General features: G+C 38.8%; 1 protein-coding gene across 1 annotated transcript in view; it reads left to right on the top strand.

Annotated features, from left to right (window-relative positions):
• Positions 1–9,205: 9,205 nt before the first annotated feature.
• Positions 9,206–20,764, top strand: part of zcchc7 (zinc finger, CCHC domain containing 7) — a 48,969-nt gene continuing 37,410 nt past the window's right edge. The window contains exons 1-3 of the mRNA XM_053337200.1: positions 9,206–9,278; positions 13,902–14,591; positions 15,967–16,204. Of these exons, the coding sequence (XP_053193175.1) occupies positions 14,010–14,591; positions 15,967–16,204 (820 nt within the window). The 5' untranslated portion in view covers positions 9,206–9,278; positions 13,902–14,009. The remainder of the gene's footprint in view (positions 9,279–13,901; positions 14,592–15,966; positions 16,205–20,764) is intronic.

The following is a 20,764-nucleotide window of genomic DNA, read 5'->3' as shown; positions in this document are numbered from 1 at the left end:
ATGTCATTTGCCAGTTGTCTACTGCACCACAAATAGATTTGGTTTTTCATGTGTGCACAGATTCAGTGACAAAAACGCTATGACGCCAGGTAAAATCTGTGGAAATGATTTAGTGCCGAGGGAAAACATGAGGGAAGGGAGTTGAAATCAAGGCCACTCTTATATCAGCACTGAATAAAGTAAACGCTTTTGCCATAAAATCCTGACAGACATGACAGCGAAGGGACGGTGAAGAAGAATTAGAAACATTTTGTTGTTTTGCCTCCTTGCTCTGTGTCTAACTGCTCCTTCCTCTCCTTTCCTTTCCTCTCTCTCTCTCTCTCTCTCTCTCTCTCTCTCTCTCTCTCTCTCCGTTTTCTCTCCTCCAGACAGCTGCAGGTCTCAAGGTTCACGCGCAGCCCCGAGACAATTGAGTGTGGAACAAAGCACGAGACAGCGATCCATTTTGCTCTGCTTGTCGCCTCGCGCTGCAACACTACGACCCTGACCTCCGGCTCGCGCCCACACAACATCGCAACATAAATACTAATGTTTCCATGTGATGGCGGGAAACAAACAAAAAAAGGAAGATCATGTCTGACCTCCCCACACAGAACAGCCAATGAATCAATCAATCAATCAATCGATTCTTATCAGGAAAATATTAATTTATGCTACTTGAAGTGTTGCAGAGGCTGCAGAGAAAGAATAAAGAAAGAATAAATTGATGTTAGTATAAAGTGAGACATATTTGCAGTATTCCACAAGTATGGATAACCGTTAGAAATAGGCTTTATTAGGTTACTTATTGCCTACTGCAGCTACTTGTCACTTATTACACTGTTAAATGTATAGAGTTGTAGATTTCTTATAGCCTAAACCAATGAGTTATAGCAGAAGTCTTTTCCTCTCTGCAACACTTACAGTTTGCCTACAGGGGAAGAAGATCATGAATCCTCGACAGACGTGCCTTGTTGTTATCTTTTTATAGGCCCAAAAGTTGAATCTGTATGCATGGCCATGGTAGCGGATTATTCAGTGCATTTCCTAAACGTGTGAGCTCGCACTAAAGACTGTACAATTATCTTTTATTGAGCTATTTGAAGAAACTCAGTTATTATAGGCACTATAATGCCTTTAAAAAAAAAGAAGTTATGTTGCCAAGGTTACAGTGCGGAATAGGATGATTGAGAAGACTTTTTATTAAAATAATATAATAATGAAATAATATAGGCTAGTAATACTTAATACATAATATGTAAAATTGACACAGGTTGTGGAAAATAAGGTTAATAATGCCCATAATTAAGCGTTGCCTGTCAATATGAAAATGTGAATAGTTATACTTTATTATTACTTACTTTATTATTTTTACTTTATTTTATTTTTATATTATTGTATATAATAAAGTATAATATAAGTATAGTGAAGTATGTATAATGAAGTATGTCATATATATACACACACATATATATTTTAGTCATTACAAATGGAAAACTTACATATTATACACATACACACACATAAATAATGTAATAATAGCTATATATAATAGACACGCCCCTTTTGAGAGATAAAGGGGAAAATTATATCATTGTTATATTAAATAGGTATTGGTGTAGTAAAATAATTTTAATATCTTAGTAGTAACAGTAATAGTTTTTTTTTTCTTGTTGTCTCCTGCACTTAGTGAGGTGTCGCTCCACATTTGGCTTGCCTGCAGGATCTCTTCAAAGAATTCGCCATAGTTTAGATATTAATCATCACTTGTTTGTTTTTCATCCCCGTACTAATTAATGTAATTAATCTGAGGGGGAGTAGTTGGATCGGTGACCCGCGCTCTGACCGAGCGGAACCGGAAAGAATCGCATTAAAGCGAGAGACAGAAGAAGAACTACAGGGACGATTATAACAATAAGTAAACACGTAAACACAAGAGGAGATGCTGTCTGTGCCTCTCTGGGACTTTTGCCTTTCACCACGATGTTTACATGTAGTGTAAACTGCAGGCAAAAAGAGCTCAGGTTAAAGGCCTGCTGTTGTCAGGGATTTAGATAAATGCATGTGTGAGGAAGACTGCAGGCAGGATTGACAGAGACAATGACCTCAGTGTATTAATGAAGAATTATGCATCAGAACCAGTCTGTCTGTTTATGTAGCTTAGCTGTCATGGAAGATCAGAGCCTCCTACTTGAGTAAAAGTAGTAGTATACCACAGTGCAAAAATATTTCACTACAAGTAAAAGTTTTCTAAAATAAGTAATTACTTGCAAAAAAGAGTGAAGAATGTAAAGTATTCATTATGCAGATAGACTCATTTCATAGAGTGTGTGATATTATGTTGAATGATGATTATTGTATGTGTATTATATTATTACAGATATTATAGTCTCATATATAACAATGTGTAATTTCTTATAAATCCATCATACAGCAGAATCTTTATCTGCAAAGTAAAATTGCTGTCAGATAAATGTAGTGGAATATATTGTGAAATGTTTACCCAGAATTAGTAATGAGATAAAGGTTGCAGAAATGAAAGTACCTTAAAATAGAGTTAGGTAATGTTTCACAAACACAAAAATAGAGTCCATTACCATTCTTGCTTTTCCCCTCTAAATAGGAGCAGCTACAAATGCTCAATTCAGTTTTTTGTTTAACTTCAGAGCCACATTTACATTTTTTGACAGGACTTTTACCAAGAGGTGGCTTTTGGGTTTGAAATTAATTTATATCTCAACCAGATGTTCCCTAAAATATGCTTAAAATGAACAGAGACTACACATATGTGCAAACTTTGGCCCTAAAGTATGAAATAGTTTACCTCTCACTATCAGATCATCTAATTTACCTTTTTTAAAAAAAAAAAAAACAACAACAAACAAACAAACAAACAAAAAACCCTCACTTATATTCCCTCATGTTTTTAGCAGATGTTTTACTGACATTATTTCTCTTTTATTGATTTTATTTCTTTCCTGTTATATTTGTCATTGTCCTGTTTGATATTTTGTGCTTTTAATTTAAGGCACCATATAACTTCTATTTTGAAAAAAACTACAAGTACATTTTTTACTCTCTTACAGACTTGCTTACTCTAGCTTGATGGTTTAACTCAAGGTTTCAGTGTTTTTACTATACTTGAAGTAAATCATGTGTGTCTGGAAGCATAATAACACAGTAGCCAATAACACAAAGACAATATACTCCTTTATTGGGTGTGTTGTAATTCTCCTTTTGGTAGATTTTCTTCTTATATGTCTGTATACCCAGACATTTAAACGCTTTGATAATAACTTGTGTTTGCCTTCGCTTTCCCCCCCGAAATACTCAGAGCCACAGTGCCGATTGAGCTTACTTCGATATCCCTGGGATTTAATTCAGACTGGCACTTCAGTGTGGCGACACAAGGTTCCCCTTTTTTGCAGCCACAGGGCCTGGGTGTTGCTGTGACTATAGAGGCTAGAAGGGGGCTTAAGGGCTGCAGGGCGGATTGAGAAATGGGACACATTATTTGTCCATGAAACATTATGTGACACAACATGACACCAGGCCATTTGTATGTAAAGGTAAACATTTCAGCGTGACGATTCGACAAGAGCGGACAAGGCTCCTGTCAATGTGGTTTTTATACTTGCAGCTGAGAAAGAGGTGTTGTGGCATCGTGTAGTGATGGAGTGTGTATATGGGACTTTGTGTGTGTGTGTGTGTGTGTGTGTGTGTGTGTGTGTGTGTGTGTGTGTGTGTGTGTGTGTGTGTGTGTGTGTGTGTGTGTGTGTATAGAAATTTAATCCCCATAGACACAAGTCACTTGGTTTTGTCTGAAAAGGTGTTGTCAGGCTTGTTCTTTTTCCTGCTGAAAACACTGACAGACTGTTGATCACAGAGCTTCACAAAAGGTGTTTTTTTGGGGGGGCGGGGGGTGTATGTGGTAATTTTACCTGAAAGGGTAATTCATTTAATTGAAAGAAAGTGTGATGGTCAAACATGTCCAGCAGGTGTTTAATAAATATATTATGAGCCAGATTGGACCACAAAAAATGACTCAAGTACATCAACAGAGAGTCCAAAGATAATGATTCCTGAAGTTTTTGGCTTGTGACCCCTTAAAAAGAAGTAAGTTCTATTTGTGACCCCTCCATCACATTTGGAAATGAGTTAAAAGCATTTCAAGTAACCATTGTTTTTTTCCTTCTAGAATAGTTTGATTTGAAGTAGAGTCTGATATTAAACCATCAGACAACATAAACTTTAAATTGTCAGAAATGTTGTAATTTATATTGATGGAGGTTTCTATTCCTTTAAGATCTCTGGGTGTGTCAAGGCATTGTAGGCAGTGTTGCAAATCAATGAGCAGGATCGTTTAATGGCCATATTGGATTTTTATATGATTTTTGCATCAATCTAATGAAATACTTTGATTTGTCAGGTGTTCGGTTTTGGTGAATTATCCTAACCTGACATTCAATATGATTCTATCTATAAACAGTTTCTTTATTTTTTTATTTTTTTTTAATAGAAAATAATACATCATGATATAAGTCAATATCACAATAGAAAATTACACTACACATACAGTGATTGAAAATGTTATAGTGTCATATTGTCAGGAAAAAAAAAAAAAATAAGAAAAGTCAAGGACATTTTTTTTGTGTGTGTCAACAGGATTGTTTTTTTCATCCTATTATAACTAGTGACCCCAAAGATTTTTGTGGTCCTGACCCCCAAGTTGGGAATTTGTAGTCTGGGAAAGAGACTATGTAATCACAAAGTTAATGTCTTAGCTAAAAGAGGCTAAAATGAACAAAAAAAGAACATTAACTGTAGTATGTGAATCTTTCTGCTTTTCATTGTATCATGAGTCAGAATCAAAGCTAGTGGTGTGGAAGAGGTGTCATTTTTAGGGGCATATTATATTCCATGTCTGAAAACTGAAGTACAATTTCAACATAGGGTAGAGAAACTGAAGAAATATTCTTTTACATGGCACAGAATTTCAGGTTATGCCCCTGTGACAAGTTATCATGCCCCTACGGCTGTGTTTTATCATTTGTTTCTTCCTGCATGTGAGCTTTGCCTCTGATTAGTACATGCTCCACTTGGCATATTAACTCCAGAATCTACTGATTTTTTTTTTTTAATACAACCACCAGTTTCTTATCCTGCAAAGCTATTTGTTGCGGTGATATCTATTAGAATTCATGCAAATATAACACCTCTGTTTATATGATTGAAAAGATCAAACTTTCACTGAAGTGATACGACATTGTGAAAAAAAAATCCCTGGTGATGGGGCTTTAGGTTCAAATGCTGTACATCCAAGATATGTGAATGACTGCAGCACAGAGGGCCCCATATGGGTGATGCATGGGAGCCATTTTTGTTCAGAAGCGCTGATCCAGGGCAAGTCTTTTTTTCAGAGGGAATTCCTCCTGCCTGGCTGCTTTAATACAGGCTGACTGGTTGTATTTACATACATACAGTAACAAGGAAGCCTGTGCCAACAGCAGAAAAGGAAGTAGTATATTTTCTTTTTAACAGAAGTCCCTTTACAGAATTGAAACAAGCTGATGCAATAAGTTACTGTTACAATCTACATCTGAGCAGGTGTTAAATGTGCTTTAAAAAGACATTCATTATGCATTTCAAACCTTACACTTACCTCGAGGGTTTCAACTAACAATTCATTATGGATTTCTTAATTGATTTCTTAATTGTTTGGTCTGTAGAATGTTAACATGTGTATATATATATATAAAACAAAATTAAAAAAGAAAAAAGTTCCCAGAGCCCATGGTGATTTCTCAAAATGTCTTTTCACAAGACATCAACACTCCTAAATTTAAAGATACTGTTTTCTTTCATATAAGACAAAGAAAAACAGAAAATATTCACATTTGAGAAGCTAGAACCAGTGATTTTTTTCTACAGTTTTCGCTTAAAAAGCTAAATTAAATCATTGCAGATTCATTTCTTATAGTCGACTAATCATTTCAGCTTCACTTATTTCTGAAACAACTGCACTATGGACAAAATATTTCACATATTTTTATTCTTCTGCACCAACAGATTCACCAGAGAAAGCCATATGCTATTTTAGATTTTAGTACAATTTCTGTGAAATCTTGTCATTAACGTTTCATCACACTGACTAAATCCTGGCAATATCAGTGTTGAGGACACAGTTGGGTCTTAAGACAAGTATAAACTACACAGTTACAGAAAATTGCCAATAAACCACAAGAATCCTGTATGGATAAAACACTTCATTCAGAGCGTCTGGCTCCAAATGAAAGTGGGAGGCACTATGGCACATACAAACACCATCAAATGAGAGCAATGACATGCTTCTTTTAACTCCTTCTCCTCAATAAAGATCATTCATCAGGCAGAACCATCCCTTTGGAATGTGTGATTGGAAATTGGGTGACTTTAGATCCCAGTCCTGGACACTCTATCCATCTTCAACACGCCAGTGGTCTGAACACTTGGAGATGAGCCACTGAACCAGATGCCTCCATTCAGCCGATCTCCTCTACCTTTTCTAAAAAAAATAATAGTAAATACCAGAAAATGCATGGAACCCAAAATCAGGCAGCCACATCACAATTTCACTGAGGCAGTGAGGCATCCCGAACCTGCATCCAATTTAGGGAGAGACGGGAAGCAGAGGAGGCAGAGGGCCCCCCATAAGCACTTCCCAAAAACAAAACAGATGCAGGATCATAAGTGTGTGTATGTGTGTGTATGAGATGTATACATGGCCAAAAAGAGGTGATAGTGTTGAGACATGAAGTGCAGCCTAACCTTTGGTAGGAAACAATCCTAACTCATTGATGGCCTTTCCTGTGTTGACACGCATGGAGAAACCTCTGGAATCAGATGGCATTCACCCTCTGATTCGCTATCATGGCACCATTTTCTCACTGTTATTATGACAGGGGTGCCTATAGCTGGATATACAGAGTTCACAATTATTATCATGATATGAAGGGGAGGAAAAGAAGGATGTTAATGTTACACAGTCTGCAGGAGAGCCAGGATGGCATAATTTTGCTGTATTCAACTTGTAATAAATATGACTGATGGCGATAGCTCGTCTGCTGAATTACATTTACATATAGATTTACATTTCCATCAACATGTAATAATAGCACAAGCCTGAAGGTCCATACTAGTCGCTCAGACATGCATGCACACACTCAGTGCACATATTCTGACATTTCATAGCTAATATTTGTGCCTTATTGAGGAAGGTGAACACGCTTTGCATCCATCAGAGTGACAACAGTCTATGTGGTGAAAAACAGTGCAGAGCTCTGCTGGATCTTTTGTCTGTAGAAAAAGATATATGATGCCTCGGAAGTAAAGCAGCCCAGTTGACAATTCAACAGTAACTTAAATAATGACTTTTAAAAATCACAATAATGAAGTTAATGGGTACTCTTTGAGCACAAAGAATATGTGCCACCATAAGCTCACAATATTTTGCATAACATTAGAGCTCAATCAGGCCCTGGAGGTATGTTTTTATGCAAGTGTTTTGTTGGCATTATGCCTTAGATAGTGATAGTAAAGAACGAGAGAGAGAGAGAGAGAGAGAGAGAGAGAGAGAGAGAGAGAGAGAGAGAGAGAGAGAGAGAGAGAGAGAGAGAGAGAGAGAGAGAGAGAGAGAGAGAGAGAGAGAGAGAGAGAGAGAGAGAGAGAGAGAGAGAGAGAGAGAGAGAGAGAGAGAGAGAGAGAGAGAGAGAGAGAGAGAGAGAGAGAGAGAGATATGACATGAAGTAAACTTCCCCCAGCTAGACTTAAACCAGGGATGTCATGAGTGCATGGTCAGCGTCCCAAACCCTTTAGCCATCAGTAGAAATCCACTTTAGATCTGCTATCATTGTAAGTGGATTTCTATTTCTTTTGTCAAACCTGAACAGTTTTGTATGATGATTTATCAGTCAGCCTAAAGATAAAAAACTATTCATTAATTCTCTCTCAAAATTAGTTTGTTTGTAAGTTTGTAAGTTTTTGGACAACAATGGAGGTCTGCATCACAAAGAAATAAGATATCAGGGTTTGGATACACACATAATACTGGTTAGAGGATGAGTTGATCAAGTTTATCGGGGATTCACTTGAGATTTGTTGACAATAAGAACAATATAGAAAATCACTAGCCTTATCCTTTAAATTTGTATGATTGAAAATGTATTTTTTTCTGTACTTTAAAACTTTCCATAACCTTAAAATCACCACCTGCCCCTGTGGGAAGTGCTGACTTGCAGAACCTCTTTACTAAATGTCTCGTCGGATTTCATAGATTCACAGTTTTGGTCATTATAGATAGTCTTAGTAAGAAAAAAAAACTCCTACAGGGAAATGATTTGGTAATCCTATAATTATACTAATTATACTACTTCTACAAACTCCACATCACATCACCTAACCCTAACCCTTCCTTTAGGATATCAGAAGAATATAATGACACCAAATTCAGATGAGCAAATAGTGCACAGACACACTGACGGTCCATGTCAGCACATGATTAATTCACTCAGATCGAGCTAACAGTGAGGACTTAACCCACAACTGAAAGTCCCTCTCCACTCAAAAATGTGTTTTCCTTCTTGTTCCAGTTGGATGTTTGAGCTTCACTGTGCAGACTTATGTATGTACAGATTTTGACACTAGAAAGCTGTTTTCACATTCATCTGCTGACAGTGGGAAATTTCTCTGTGCTCATTGAAAAAACAAAACATTTTAAGTGAAGCATGATTTGTGACATCACAGCTTGAAGGCCAATCCTGGTTCAAGACTGAATTTACACAAGTGTGATGTGGAAACTTGAATCCTCCAGTGAAGAAACACTGAGAATGGACTTTACAGTGAAGACAGAGACATTGAGGGTTCAGAAATTAAACTTGTATCTGCATATTCACATATCCATGAATTTCTATTGAGGGAGAATAGGAGTAGCTTAGATGTCATTTAAGGATTTTAATGAGATAGACCTAATTTAACTTTTTTGTATGGAAAAAACATATTAGACACAAATTATTACTCAGTGTAGATAGCTTTTATAAAAAATCTCTGGAGGTTATCTTGAAACAAACACAATCACAACAGCTGACAGTTTCACTACAGCCTCTGTAATATCTCCTGGGTTTTGGCCTGACGGAGTGAAACGTTACGCTCGGCCAACCGCTTTCCTTTGGACAAACCCGGATGTTAATCGTCTGTCTCCCTCTGGCTGGAAGTGAGAGAGCAGCCTCCGACACATGTAACCTCATCAGTTTGTTGGATAAAAGGTGAGCTTATGATTATTGACAATAAACATGAAACATGCTCAGTGTTGGCGTGACGCAGGGTGGCTATAGTCTCCATTATCGTCTGTCTTTGATGGATGTTTGTGACTGAAGTCCTTCATTGTTTACATCCGGCTGCTGTGCTGCTTATAAACACGTGGACTGACAGGGGGGACACATGCTAACCAGGCATGGTCGATATTCAGAAATAACTGGAAGCAGTCACTGCTCAGGGGCTGTTTCATTTAGCTATTTGGCTTTTTGGGGCGAAATTACTGTGTTTCGTTTAACTGTAGCTTTAAACAACAGCTAGCTTTAGCCTCAGTGTGACTGGTAGCTAGTTAGCATGTTGCTAGCCGGTGCTAGCACTGAGCTAACTAACTGAAGTTAGGAGCTACTCACAAAACTGGTGAATTTGCCGCTTTAATGGTCATTTTGGTGTAATCAGTCTCACTTGTGTGCTCAGGATCACACCCTGTTACTCTCATCGGTGTGTGTTTACCTGAGGAATCAAACATCATGGCAGCCACACATCAAATCAGTACATTGATTTCTTAATTTGTCTGTTTTTCCTGTTTATGTTTAAGGGCTGTCCGTAAGTGGACTGACAGCAGAGAAGATAAGATATGATTTTAATACTGTCATAAACAATATACACTTAACACACCTTAAAAGATAAGTTACCAGCCTGTCTTAAAAAGCAACAGTCAGGTGCTCAAATGAAAACCGAAGGAGGATTGAAGTTAGCTCTCATTACCTACGTTATGAAATGATCTTCCAATGCTCAGTATGAACAAGAGGGATGATTGTGGTTAGAACAACCTAGTTCAGTATTCATTTGGGCACCAGGTAAAGGATATGCATTCAGAATTAGAAGTATTAGAAGTAACATGTTAGTAGGACTTAGATACTGTTGGTTGAGGTGGATCTACTTTAAGCTGCTTATTCACAGTTTATATCAGTGCACCATATTTTATAAGATGATCCTGTTTTGCGATTTGGGTTGTGAACTGTTGGTTGGGACAAAACAAGTAATTTAAGGACATCACTTTGGGCTGTAGGAAACAGTGATTTTTGGACATTTTATAGACCAAACAACTTATTGATCAATAGAGAAAATAATCAGTATAACTTATCAGTAATTAGAATAATCATCACATGCAGTCCTAAAAGTAGATAAAATAGACATTTTCTAAATAAGTACCTCACAGTTGTATTATTCTGACTGATTAGACTTCTGGTCAGGTTGAAGTTGGTTTGAGCTATGCCGGGATGTACATGAGGTCCCTGTATTCCTTTAACTAATAGGAATGATAAAGGTGCAGTACATCCCACCTTAATAGGAGCAACAAAGCCTCAATTAGGTGTTGTGTGGATATCCATCAAACAGCCTGTATATACCTCTCCTGAGAAGAGGTCCAATTAGCCAAAATAAGTAGACACACAGGTGTTATCAGCTGTTTGGCTTTATTAGACACCTGCTTTGGGTTATGTTGCACAGAAGTATAATAGGTATTTCGTCACCAAACCAGTAGGCACACGGAAGCTACAAGTGTCATCAATGATAGCTTTGTTAAATTCAAATGTCCACTAATGACTAGTGAACCATCATGCACAATATCAGGGAGCTAAAACTGAAGCAGCTTTGTGGAAATAGCCGGAAATCGTTTTATTATTTACACAAGCTTTTCCTACTGTGACACATTAAAATGTCTTCCGTGTTGAGGAAGGACTATTACATGTGAAAAAGCTAACAGGAGAGTTGGGGAAATGTCAGCTGAGTACAGGCCGCACACACCCACACAGTCCTGAGAGGGGCTTTAATTATATAGATTAACTGAAAACACCTCTGTTTGTGGACCATGACTCTGCAAGAGCTTTAAGTACAGTACTTGAGTAAATGCACTTAGTTACGTTCCACCACTGCAGTCATTTGTCGGCTTCAGGTCCCTGTGCACTGCTAAACTTTTTACACATAAATGACACTCTCCCTCTGCAGCCAGTAAGACTCTTCTTTCTGTCATTTTAATCCCCGGCGGGCAGCTTGTGACTGTGTAGCGTGGCGTTTCTGCCGTGTGTGCGGTCTGGGAGCCAATCATCTCCAGCCATCATGGCACAGACACGCAGGACTGGACAGAGCAATGGGCCAGTGCCATTTTCTGTTCGCTGCCTGCCTGTGTGAGAGGGAGAGAGAGAGAGAGAGAGAGAGGGAGAGAGACAGACAGAGATTGGGAAAATTAGTAGCACAGTGTGTGTTTTATAGCATGTCACAAGAAGATAATTTCACAGCTTCAAGCATTCAAAGTGAGTCCCAGATGATGTCTTGTTAAACAGTTTGCTGACATCCTCACCTCACAGGTGATGAACTTGGAGCTGTTTGTTGGCACCAAAGCACTGATGAAACAGTCTACAGGTAGAAGAAAAAAAGTGAGTGCAACTGAAGCGTGCTCTTCCTCAGCTTTGTTAACAAGCCCTTATGGATTTCAGAACAAGACCAGAGTCTGTGCCTTTTCTGTAATTGATGTTGGCCTGTCACTACTTGTTCTTCATTGCTGTAGATAATAGTCCAAGTATTTTTATACTGTGGTCACTGAAAAATCTGTATTTTGATTGGCTGGAAGAAGGTGACACCTGACCTATAGTGTTTCTTTGCAATTCTTAGTGCTCCAGTAGGGTTGGGTGATGCACCATATGTGTTTTTTTAACAAATACCTTGATATCAATATTGCAACAATATTGTAGGGCTTATTTTTTTAATTATATCAATATTATAATACTGATTTATTGCCCAGCACCATGATTGAGTATTAAACAATTATTAAGGACAGCAACAATGATATTTTGTGGTTTGTGTTACCACCACCACAACTAAAATGATGAAAAAATCTCATTGAGAACTATGCAAACTTAAAAACATTTTATATTTGTGTGAATCTGGACATCCAAAACACTAACAATAGGAGGAAGAAAGGTAGGACCTTTGTGGTGAAGCTGCATGGTGCAGGTCTGAAGAGGGACAGCTACAGGGGAAAGCAGAGGGGAAATCAGAACAAAACTGGACAGAAAATAGAGAGATGGGGAGAAGGAGAGGGAAAGAGAGAATGATGCAGAAGTATCGTAAGTGCTGCATAGCGTAATCTAAGATGGAAAGGTTGACCCTGAGCAGGATGCAGCAGGGCTCAGCTTATCGAGAATTTGGGAGCAACCACTAAAATTGCTCTTCCAATTTTAAAAACTCCTGGCCCAGCATCCTGAACCCCTTCCAGTTATGCAAGATGTTGCCTAGCAACACAAACAGTGGGTATTTTGAAACTATTTCATGATGTTTAAAACAGTAAAACAAGATCACTACTACTTTTGAGAATGGCTGATATTTTTTAATTTGATGACATATAATTTTAATGTCAGGTATCCATCAAATAATCTGGGTAATAGAGACCTGGAGTGAAACCAAAGCTTTCAGGTTTTGTTCCAGAAGTAGAAAAACCTCAATTCAAAACCTATTTACATTTGTAACAGTGCAATTAACTAAAGATCCAGCCTTCCAGCAGAATCTTTCTCAACAATATGTCATGTTTTTCACTCCGTATGTAATGCTGGTAAGAAAAAAAAAAGATTGATTTAATCACCCGTAAACAAAACTCTACTCCATGGTGGGTTAAACATGCTTTGACAAAAGAGCTGATCCTACTGACAAGTCGAGGGGGCCATAGTAAGTACAGAGAGGCCCAGTTTCAGGTATTTTCCTTTGTGTATTTCCATGTAATGGATACTTTAAAATACTTTCCCTTTTCTATAAAATACCAATACCAATCAAGATAGTCAAGATTGTCATTGACCTTGTCCAGATGTGAGTGCACCATGTTGAATACATTAAGAGATTGATGTAGATAGGTTTTAAATTAAAAAGGGAAAAACAGAGTTGGTATTATACAGGTACTTGTTTTAGCCAATACTTTAAGTGAAGGAATCGGACTAGGTCTTAGGACAGATGGGTCTCAGTTTGGCTTTATTCATCGTTGCAAATCTGCAGGACTTGCAACCAAGCAACAAACTTTATACAATAAGAAACTCCGAAATTCATGCTCTCTCTCTATATTTTACTTATTTTTATGTGGTGTTTGATTTTCCAGTAACATTGCTTTAGAGCACAGTACTGTTTAGCTGCTGATTCTTAAACAGAGGGTGAAAAAGCTTGTGAACTGCACTTGAATACACCTCCTTACTATATTATTAGTTTATTATATTATTAGTCGAACAGAAAGGTAATCGATGTTAGATTAGGTGTTAAGTTTAGATGTTAAGTTTAATAATCGACAACTATTTCGTAATTAAGAATTAATTTAAGTCATTTTAAAGCTAGTTTCAGCCTCTCAGTTGTGAGTATTTAAGGACTTTAAAAAATGTGATTGATATTAATATTATGATATTAAGTGAGCATTATTTATAAATGGGTTCTCAGTTTCTTAAAGTGCAGTTTTAACATTATGACATTGTTACACATATATTTATAGTTTTTACATGGTATTTAAGCTTGTAATGTCATGACTGTGTATTCATTTTGATGACTTGATTACTAAAATAACCCATCTTTGATTTTGTGTCTGTTTTTATCTCTGCATTCAGCTTCAGCCACCGGGTCACCATTTCCCAAGGTGTGAGTGTTTTCGTGTGCGTGTGTGTATGTGTGTGTGTATGTGTGTGTGTATGTGCTGAGAGTGCTTTGTGGTGGTGATGTACTGTAGCTATCAGGACCGAGAGGACTTGGAGGATGATCTCTACAAAGATGATGTTGGGGACTCTGATGGGTCAGAGGCCAACAGTGAGCTGGAGTTCCGCCTCTACAGCCAGCTTCACTACTCTTCCAATCCTGGAGAGGTGGAGGAGCAGGAGGACAAAGGAGACGAGGGAGAGGGACAGGGTCAGGACAGTCCGCAGCTTAAGGAGACCAAGAAGACTACAGATATTGATGTAAATGGAGAGCTAGAATGCAGTGCGGAAATCAGGCCTCCATCATCTAGTGCTGTCAAGTTACGGCAAGACCTGAAGACGAAGACCAAGCAGAAGAAGAAAAAGAAGGAGGAGGAAGAGTTACAGAAATGTGATAAACAGAAAAGGGGAAAAAGTGATGTTAAAGGTCAGAAGTCGACATCATTACTTTTTGAGGAGGTCATCGTCATTGCCTCCAGCCCTGATGTTATCTCCATCTCTGAGGATGACACTGCTGATGGTGACATTTCCGATGATGACGTAGGGGTCTGTGCCTTAAAGGGTCGGAATTTACGCCAACTGCAGACATCCACCCCTGTCCAACAGGTAGAGAACAAGAGAGTGAGATGCTGTGTGTGTGTGTGTGTGTGTGTGTCATTGCTTTGGTATATGAAATTGTCTACTGTGTGGGTCAGACTAATCAATTGTTCAGTTAATTTCAATCACTGCATGAGCTGATTGCTGAAGTACAACCTAGAGTCTGACACTGAAGATCCCCCTCTGACAATTTTGAGACAACTACAACCCCCAGTTACCATCACCCCTGCAGCAATCTTAAATTGTGATCATTGAGTTTTTTGTCTGTAGGTCTGATGTTTTTAAACACAGGACAGATATATGTATATGAATGGGTAGAGGAGATTGGCAGAGTTCAAGGAATATAAAATTCAGATTATTAGTAATGCAATGAAAATATAGTTAGTGCAACATGAAAAAAGTTTATTGATGGATTTTGTCACTCTTATTATTCTTTGTTCCTTGTCTTGCTTAAATTTGGGGGATAATAATGCTCTCAGTTTTGCTACAGTTCCCACAATGCTTTGGGGGATGTAAACAAAGTATAATTTATATGTGTATATATATTTAGGGAGCTGTGAACCCTGTTCAATCAGCTTGTATTTGTTTAGATTTTAGCAAACTGACACCATGAAAAGTCATGCCGAATAAGCTTAGATTAGTTTCTATTTGCTTGTATGTACAGACGTCTGTCACTGGATTACTATGATACTGAAGAAAACTAAAAAATGTGGATTGTCTGGCATATATAATGGCATATAACATTATAATATTGATATGGAGTTTAAGTTTTTCTATCGTTCTTGGAGAGATGTATTGACTTTTTTGTGATCAGGGCTTTTGATATGCTCGTGAATCACAGGTCAAAATGAATTTAAAAATATCTCTGTCATATCTCTGTGTTCAGAATTGACTTTGTTATGAAGCAGAATCAGTGCAGCATCAATTATATAACACAGTGTTATTGTGACAACTAATGATTTATTCTAGCAGTGAATGACTGACGTGAGGAATCCAAGTAATTGCTTTTTCCAGAAGGTCTGCATTATAAAGGACCAAGTCAGATATATGTGACCTTTTTACTTTCTCAGTACTGATCATGGTTAAGATGCTGCCATTAACACAGTAACTGTCTGTTTTCCATCCTCAGCTACTTTTTGTTGTCCTTGCGTGACACCACCTGACCCTCATAGGCAAAACACATGACGTAATGTTTTCATCCTGGGAGATTTCTTGGTTTCTTTACTCTTAATTTGCACTTCTGGCAGCCACTTGGTAAACATCAGCTACTATAGCTTCCTGATTGCTGTTGCAGAGTGCAACTGCAGCAGCCAGTGGGGCATGTAGCAATACTTTCAAGTCACTTGCTGCAGTAGATGTTAAACATTTTTGTTTGGTCATCTAGGTATCCCAGAAAAGGAAGAAGAATCTTAAAGTCCCAGTGGATGTGGACTCGAGCAGCTCAGAATCTGATTCAGAAGAGTCAGAGTCCAAATCTGAGACTGAGTCATCTGAGTCATCTGAGTCATCAGAGTCATCTGATTCGGATGATCTGGAGAACTGGATGCTCCTGGGCCGAGGAAATCAGGATGGAGACCACACGATCTCACTCAACCTGGAGGGAAGCTCTGACTTTAATGCAGGTGTGTATGTGTGTGTGTGTGTGTGTGTGTGTGTGTATGTTCATTTATAAGTTGTTTATGTATGTGCATTGTGCAGTGTTTTACTGGTTGTGTTGAGCATTGTTCAGAGCTTTGTGATATGTTTTTTTGGATGTAAATGTGTGTGACCAGGAGAACGGAAGCACAGAGTCATTTAGTATGGTCCAGCTCGATCAGAACACTTACCCTACCTGCAGCACATTGATAAGGAGCGGGCACAGCGATGGGCCATACTGTGAACAATCTGCCGCCTGCGTGCATGTTTGTGTGTACATATGCAGCATCTGTGTCTGCATGTTTACGAATTTGTAAGCTCTTAACATTCCTGGCACTGTCTGCCCAGTTGCTCGCTTCTCTGATGCATCTTTAAGTATGTTTGTGTGCATTATGTATTGATATGTGCGTGCAGGTTTGTTCAAGTCTGAATATTTGTGTTTATAAAATATTCCAGTTCTAATCAGCATGCATGTGTACATACACACACATACCAACAGTCATAACACTAATACCAAAAACAAACAAACGGAGAGATGGGGGTAATCAAAAAATGAATAAAAATGTTCTCTGCAAATCTCTTCAGATCTACACATTATCTTAACCTGCAACCTCAGCAACCTCTTCAGCTCCTCTTCCCCCTCCCTTCTCCCTCCTACCTAACACTCTCCCATCTCATTCTTTTATCCTATTTTCTCACTATTGTGCTCCCTCTCTCTCCCACTCTCCCTCCCTCTGTCTGTCTCTCTCTCACTGTTTCTTCCTCATTTGAATTTCCCTGGGCTGATGTTTCTGCAAGAGTGCTCACTGCCTCCTCTACACACAACTGGGCTAAAGGAGGGGGTCTGGAGCTGATGGGAAGGCTTGAGGTTTTGGCCTGGTTTTGGGAGGAAAGGAGGATTTTAGGTTTCTGCCCCCCCCCTTCCCCTCTCGTCTGGCTTCTCTCTGTGATCTTTGGAGCTTGACCTCATGTCTGCACATGGGGGGTCATGGGTGTGGTGTGAAAGGGGTCTTAAAGTGAGAGGGATGGGGGTAGGGTTTAGTCAAAAAAAAAAGGAAATGAAGGTAACGAAATTTAAGGGAAGAGCCTTAAATGCCTTGAGCTGTTTTCCACTTACCATTCTACACACTAACAAGGTGCTGAGTAAATGAGTAATTTGAAGGATAAGGCTGCATTTTAATTTGATATTTTTGTTTTGGTCAAAAAAATCACATGAAAATTAACTGATCCCACTAAAAAGTATTTTCTTTCCAGCCAAAACCTGATATAATTTATTCCTCTCTGTCACAGAGCTCCATTGTTGTCCATATTTCACCTATCATGCTCATTTCCAGTTCTGTATTTAGTTTTGGACTTTATTTTTGGATTTTTGGCCCTTTATGCAGCCCCTCAGTTCAGCCTCTGTGTCCTAACAGGCAGTCTTAACTTCTTCTCTTTAAGGCCTACTATACATATATATGCTATGAGCCCACTGTGTTCTGATTGGCCAGCTTTCTGGACGCTGCTGAAGGGCAGCCGTATCAGAGTTGTGTTGAGTTACTACCAATGCAAACCCAACACTTCCTGTTTACTGTTTCATATTAAACTATTTATTTTACTTTGCCCTGTTGTGTTATGGTATAACACTGACAGTGTGCCAGCTTGACCTGAGTTATGACTCGGCACGACTACTCTTAAAATAATAGAAACATGGCATAATGTTAGCGGAGTGGAGCTGTGAACTTGAGTGCTGTTGTGGAGTAGATGACCGTCACAAGCTGATGTCAGCTCGGCCCCAAAGTAGAAGAACTGAGTGTTCAGAACAGTCTGAAGCTGGTCCTTTTTGCTCGCAGAGATTTCTTCGACAAATGTTTACCTCATGTCCTCATGTATACATGGCCACATGTATATGATAGAAAATAAGGAAAACAATAATAGGTGCCCTTTAAAACACATTGTTGCACTAGCTGACCATTTTCACCTTTACTACTAATATGGACACTTTTTATTTTGAGTCAGTCCCACATATACCATCCTGCTGCTGTAAACACTCACTAGTGCACCACGCCTGTGTTCATCTGTTGCTGAAAATAGTCCACAACAAATGCATTATCTCCAGTTGAGTAACATTTGCTTAAAACTACAGTAACCTGCCTTAACAGAAATTAAACTGAATATATTTTACTTGTATCTTTGGGAACTAACTAGCTTGGAGCTGAGTGCCATACATAGTGTACTGTGGCAACACATGGTTGATATTGGTCTTTTCCTGATGATTAAAAAAAAACAAAACCGAGAATACCAGCCAGGGTCACCTACTGTGTTTAAAGAAGATATGGGCCATTTTACATAAAACAAAGACCATCTTTACTTACTTCATCAAATGAATTTGCTCTTAACTTTTAAAACCATTAAATCAAAAAATCACTGGTGCTATTTCATACAGAAAATGCCATTAAATTAATTTGGCTGTTTCGCCAGTTGAATTGTGATTTCAATTGATCACAATATCCAGGTGGCTAATACCTCAGCTAGTTTTCTGAAGGAAAAGTATTATATTTTTTGAAAAACATTTAGCTTTTTCTTTGTAGAGTTCAATTGGACTAATTGAATTTGACATTCTAAAATTAGTTTGATTGCCGTTACATATGGCATTACTTCCTTTTAGTACAAAATGGTAAAATTGTATTGATTATATATTTCCACTCTGCAGAAAGAGTTGGAATAACAATATATTTAGTGTCTGTATATATATATATTTAAAAACATATACTGTATGTAACTGGAATGCAGCTTTGATGATCTCTGTTCTCTTCCTCTTTGCCATTGTGTCTTTAATACTGTTTGCAGCTGGGATAGTATGCTGATTTATTTTTTTCTTCTGGGAATTTGTTTCACATACCCTTTTTATTTTACAAAGAAATGGAGTGAGAAGGCCAAGCTTAGGTCACTGAGATATGGCTGGCTGAATTTTTATCACTACAATAACCGTTACATCCATAACCGGGGGATGTTGGATAAATATAAAGATTGATTCCTGTTTTTATATGCCATGCTGTGTGTTGACTACTGTAGTCTAAGAGCCTTGCTTTGTGTTTTACAGTTGTGTATGTGTATGTGTGTGGGTGTGTGTGTGTGTGTGTGTGCACGGGTGTCTGCAAATGCACGGAGTAACAGGTTTGCACAGCAGTGACTAATAGTATTTGTACGCCTAAACCCCATCTCAGCATCACCATCAAATCACATTCACTACACTTAGTCTCTCCCTCTCACATACAGAAATTGAATCCTTTCATCCTCTTTCTCATTCTGTCTCTCTCCTACATGGTGCCACTTGTTCACATACTTTTACAATCTAATCTTTACTCACTTCCTCACACATGTTTTTTTATCAAATACATGGACATATGGACACACATGCACACACGTGCACGGCTCAAGAGGCTATCTGTCACCTGGCTGTTGGTGGGTGGATCTGTAGGGACACTGGATAAGGAAAAGAGAAAAGATAGTAGAGAAAAGGGGGATGAGCGAGGGCCGTCTGCCTGTCTGGCAGCTATGCAGCAGCAACCAGAAGGAACAAGAGAGAAAAATCAGGGCTTCCCAAAATCCAGCTCAGTGCCTCTCCCACCCGGAGAGCTGTGCGCGTACTTTCCTGTGAATGAATCTGGGGCGTAGGCGGGGTGTGCTGAAGCTAAACTTGAATCGTAAGTGGTTAAACTTCACTCAGTGATCACACTCACTTTTTTTCTCTCCTTTGCTCCCCCCAGTTCTCTCCCTTGCTTTTTTGTCCCTCTAGTCGTGGTCAGTGCACACCAAACTTTGTTTGAGGCTTAGAGAGTCAGCTCGCTATCGGGGTGGCCGATCACATCAGAGTTTCTCTGAGTGTGTATCAGTGTGTGTGTGCGCTCTACTGAAAGTCTTGGTGAATTAGAGAGAAGGGAGAGTGTTTTTGTGTTTGTACCCAAAGGTTAGCTCTCTCTGTCTCTCAGAGGAGGAAGGTAAGCTCTTTTCTTCTCTGGTCACCTCTAACTCCTCTCTTCAAGCATAATTTTCTTTCTGCTGTATTTTATAGTCTTGCTATTCAGTTTAGATACGCATAATGTTTTCATACTCTCATATTTGTTTATAAAAACAGGGTACAAATGTGTTCACCTGAGTATGTGCTTGATAGAGCGATGGTATCAGAAGAAGGCTTCAGTGTTGCTCTGGGCCTGAAGCTTCTTGCACTCCTGCGACCTCAGTTGGCCTTTTGTATATTTTGAAATGTGTATCATCCTAACTCACAGTGCGAGCAGAGTAAAATATGGATTTAGTTGGCTTCTCTGCGTGTTTGTGGCCGTGATTATGAGTGTGAGTGTGTGCTTATGTTCAGGGCATTGGGATTGTAAAATGAGATTACAATGGCATGCAGGGTACCACACTTGGTGTGTGTAGGTTTGTGGTGGTGTGTGTGTGTGTGTTGTGGGTGTGTGGGTGGGCGGGCGGGCGCTGCAGAAGGGAGGCATGGATAGGATCAGCTCTTATCTTAGCTGCCCAGTGCCACACGAGGTGTAACGCCACACCCA

This window comes from Scomber japonicus, chromosome 2, assembly GCF_027409825.1.
Source record: "Scomber japonicus isolate fScoJap1 chromosome 2, fScoJap1.pri, whole genome shotgun sequence".
In the NCBI taxonomy this organism is placed as follows: Eukaryota; Metazoa; Chordata; class Actinopteri; order Scombriformes; family Scombridae; genus Scomber; species Scomber japonicus.
Note: the sequence above shows the minus strand (reverse complement) of the source record. Positions and strands in the feature narration are given on the sequence as shown.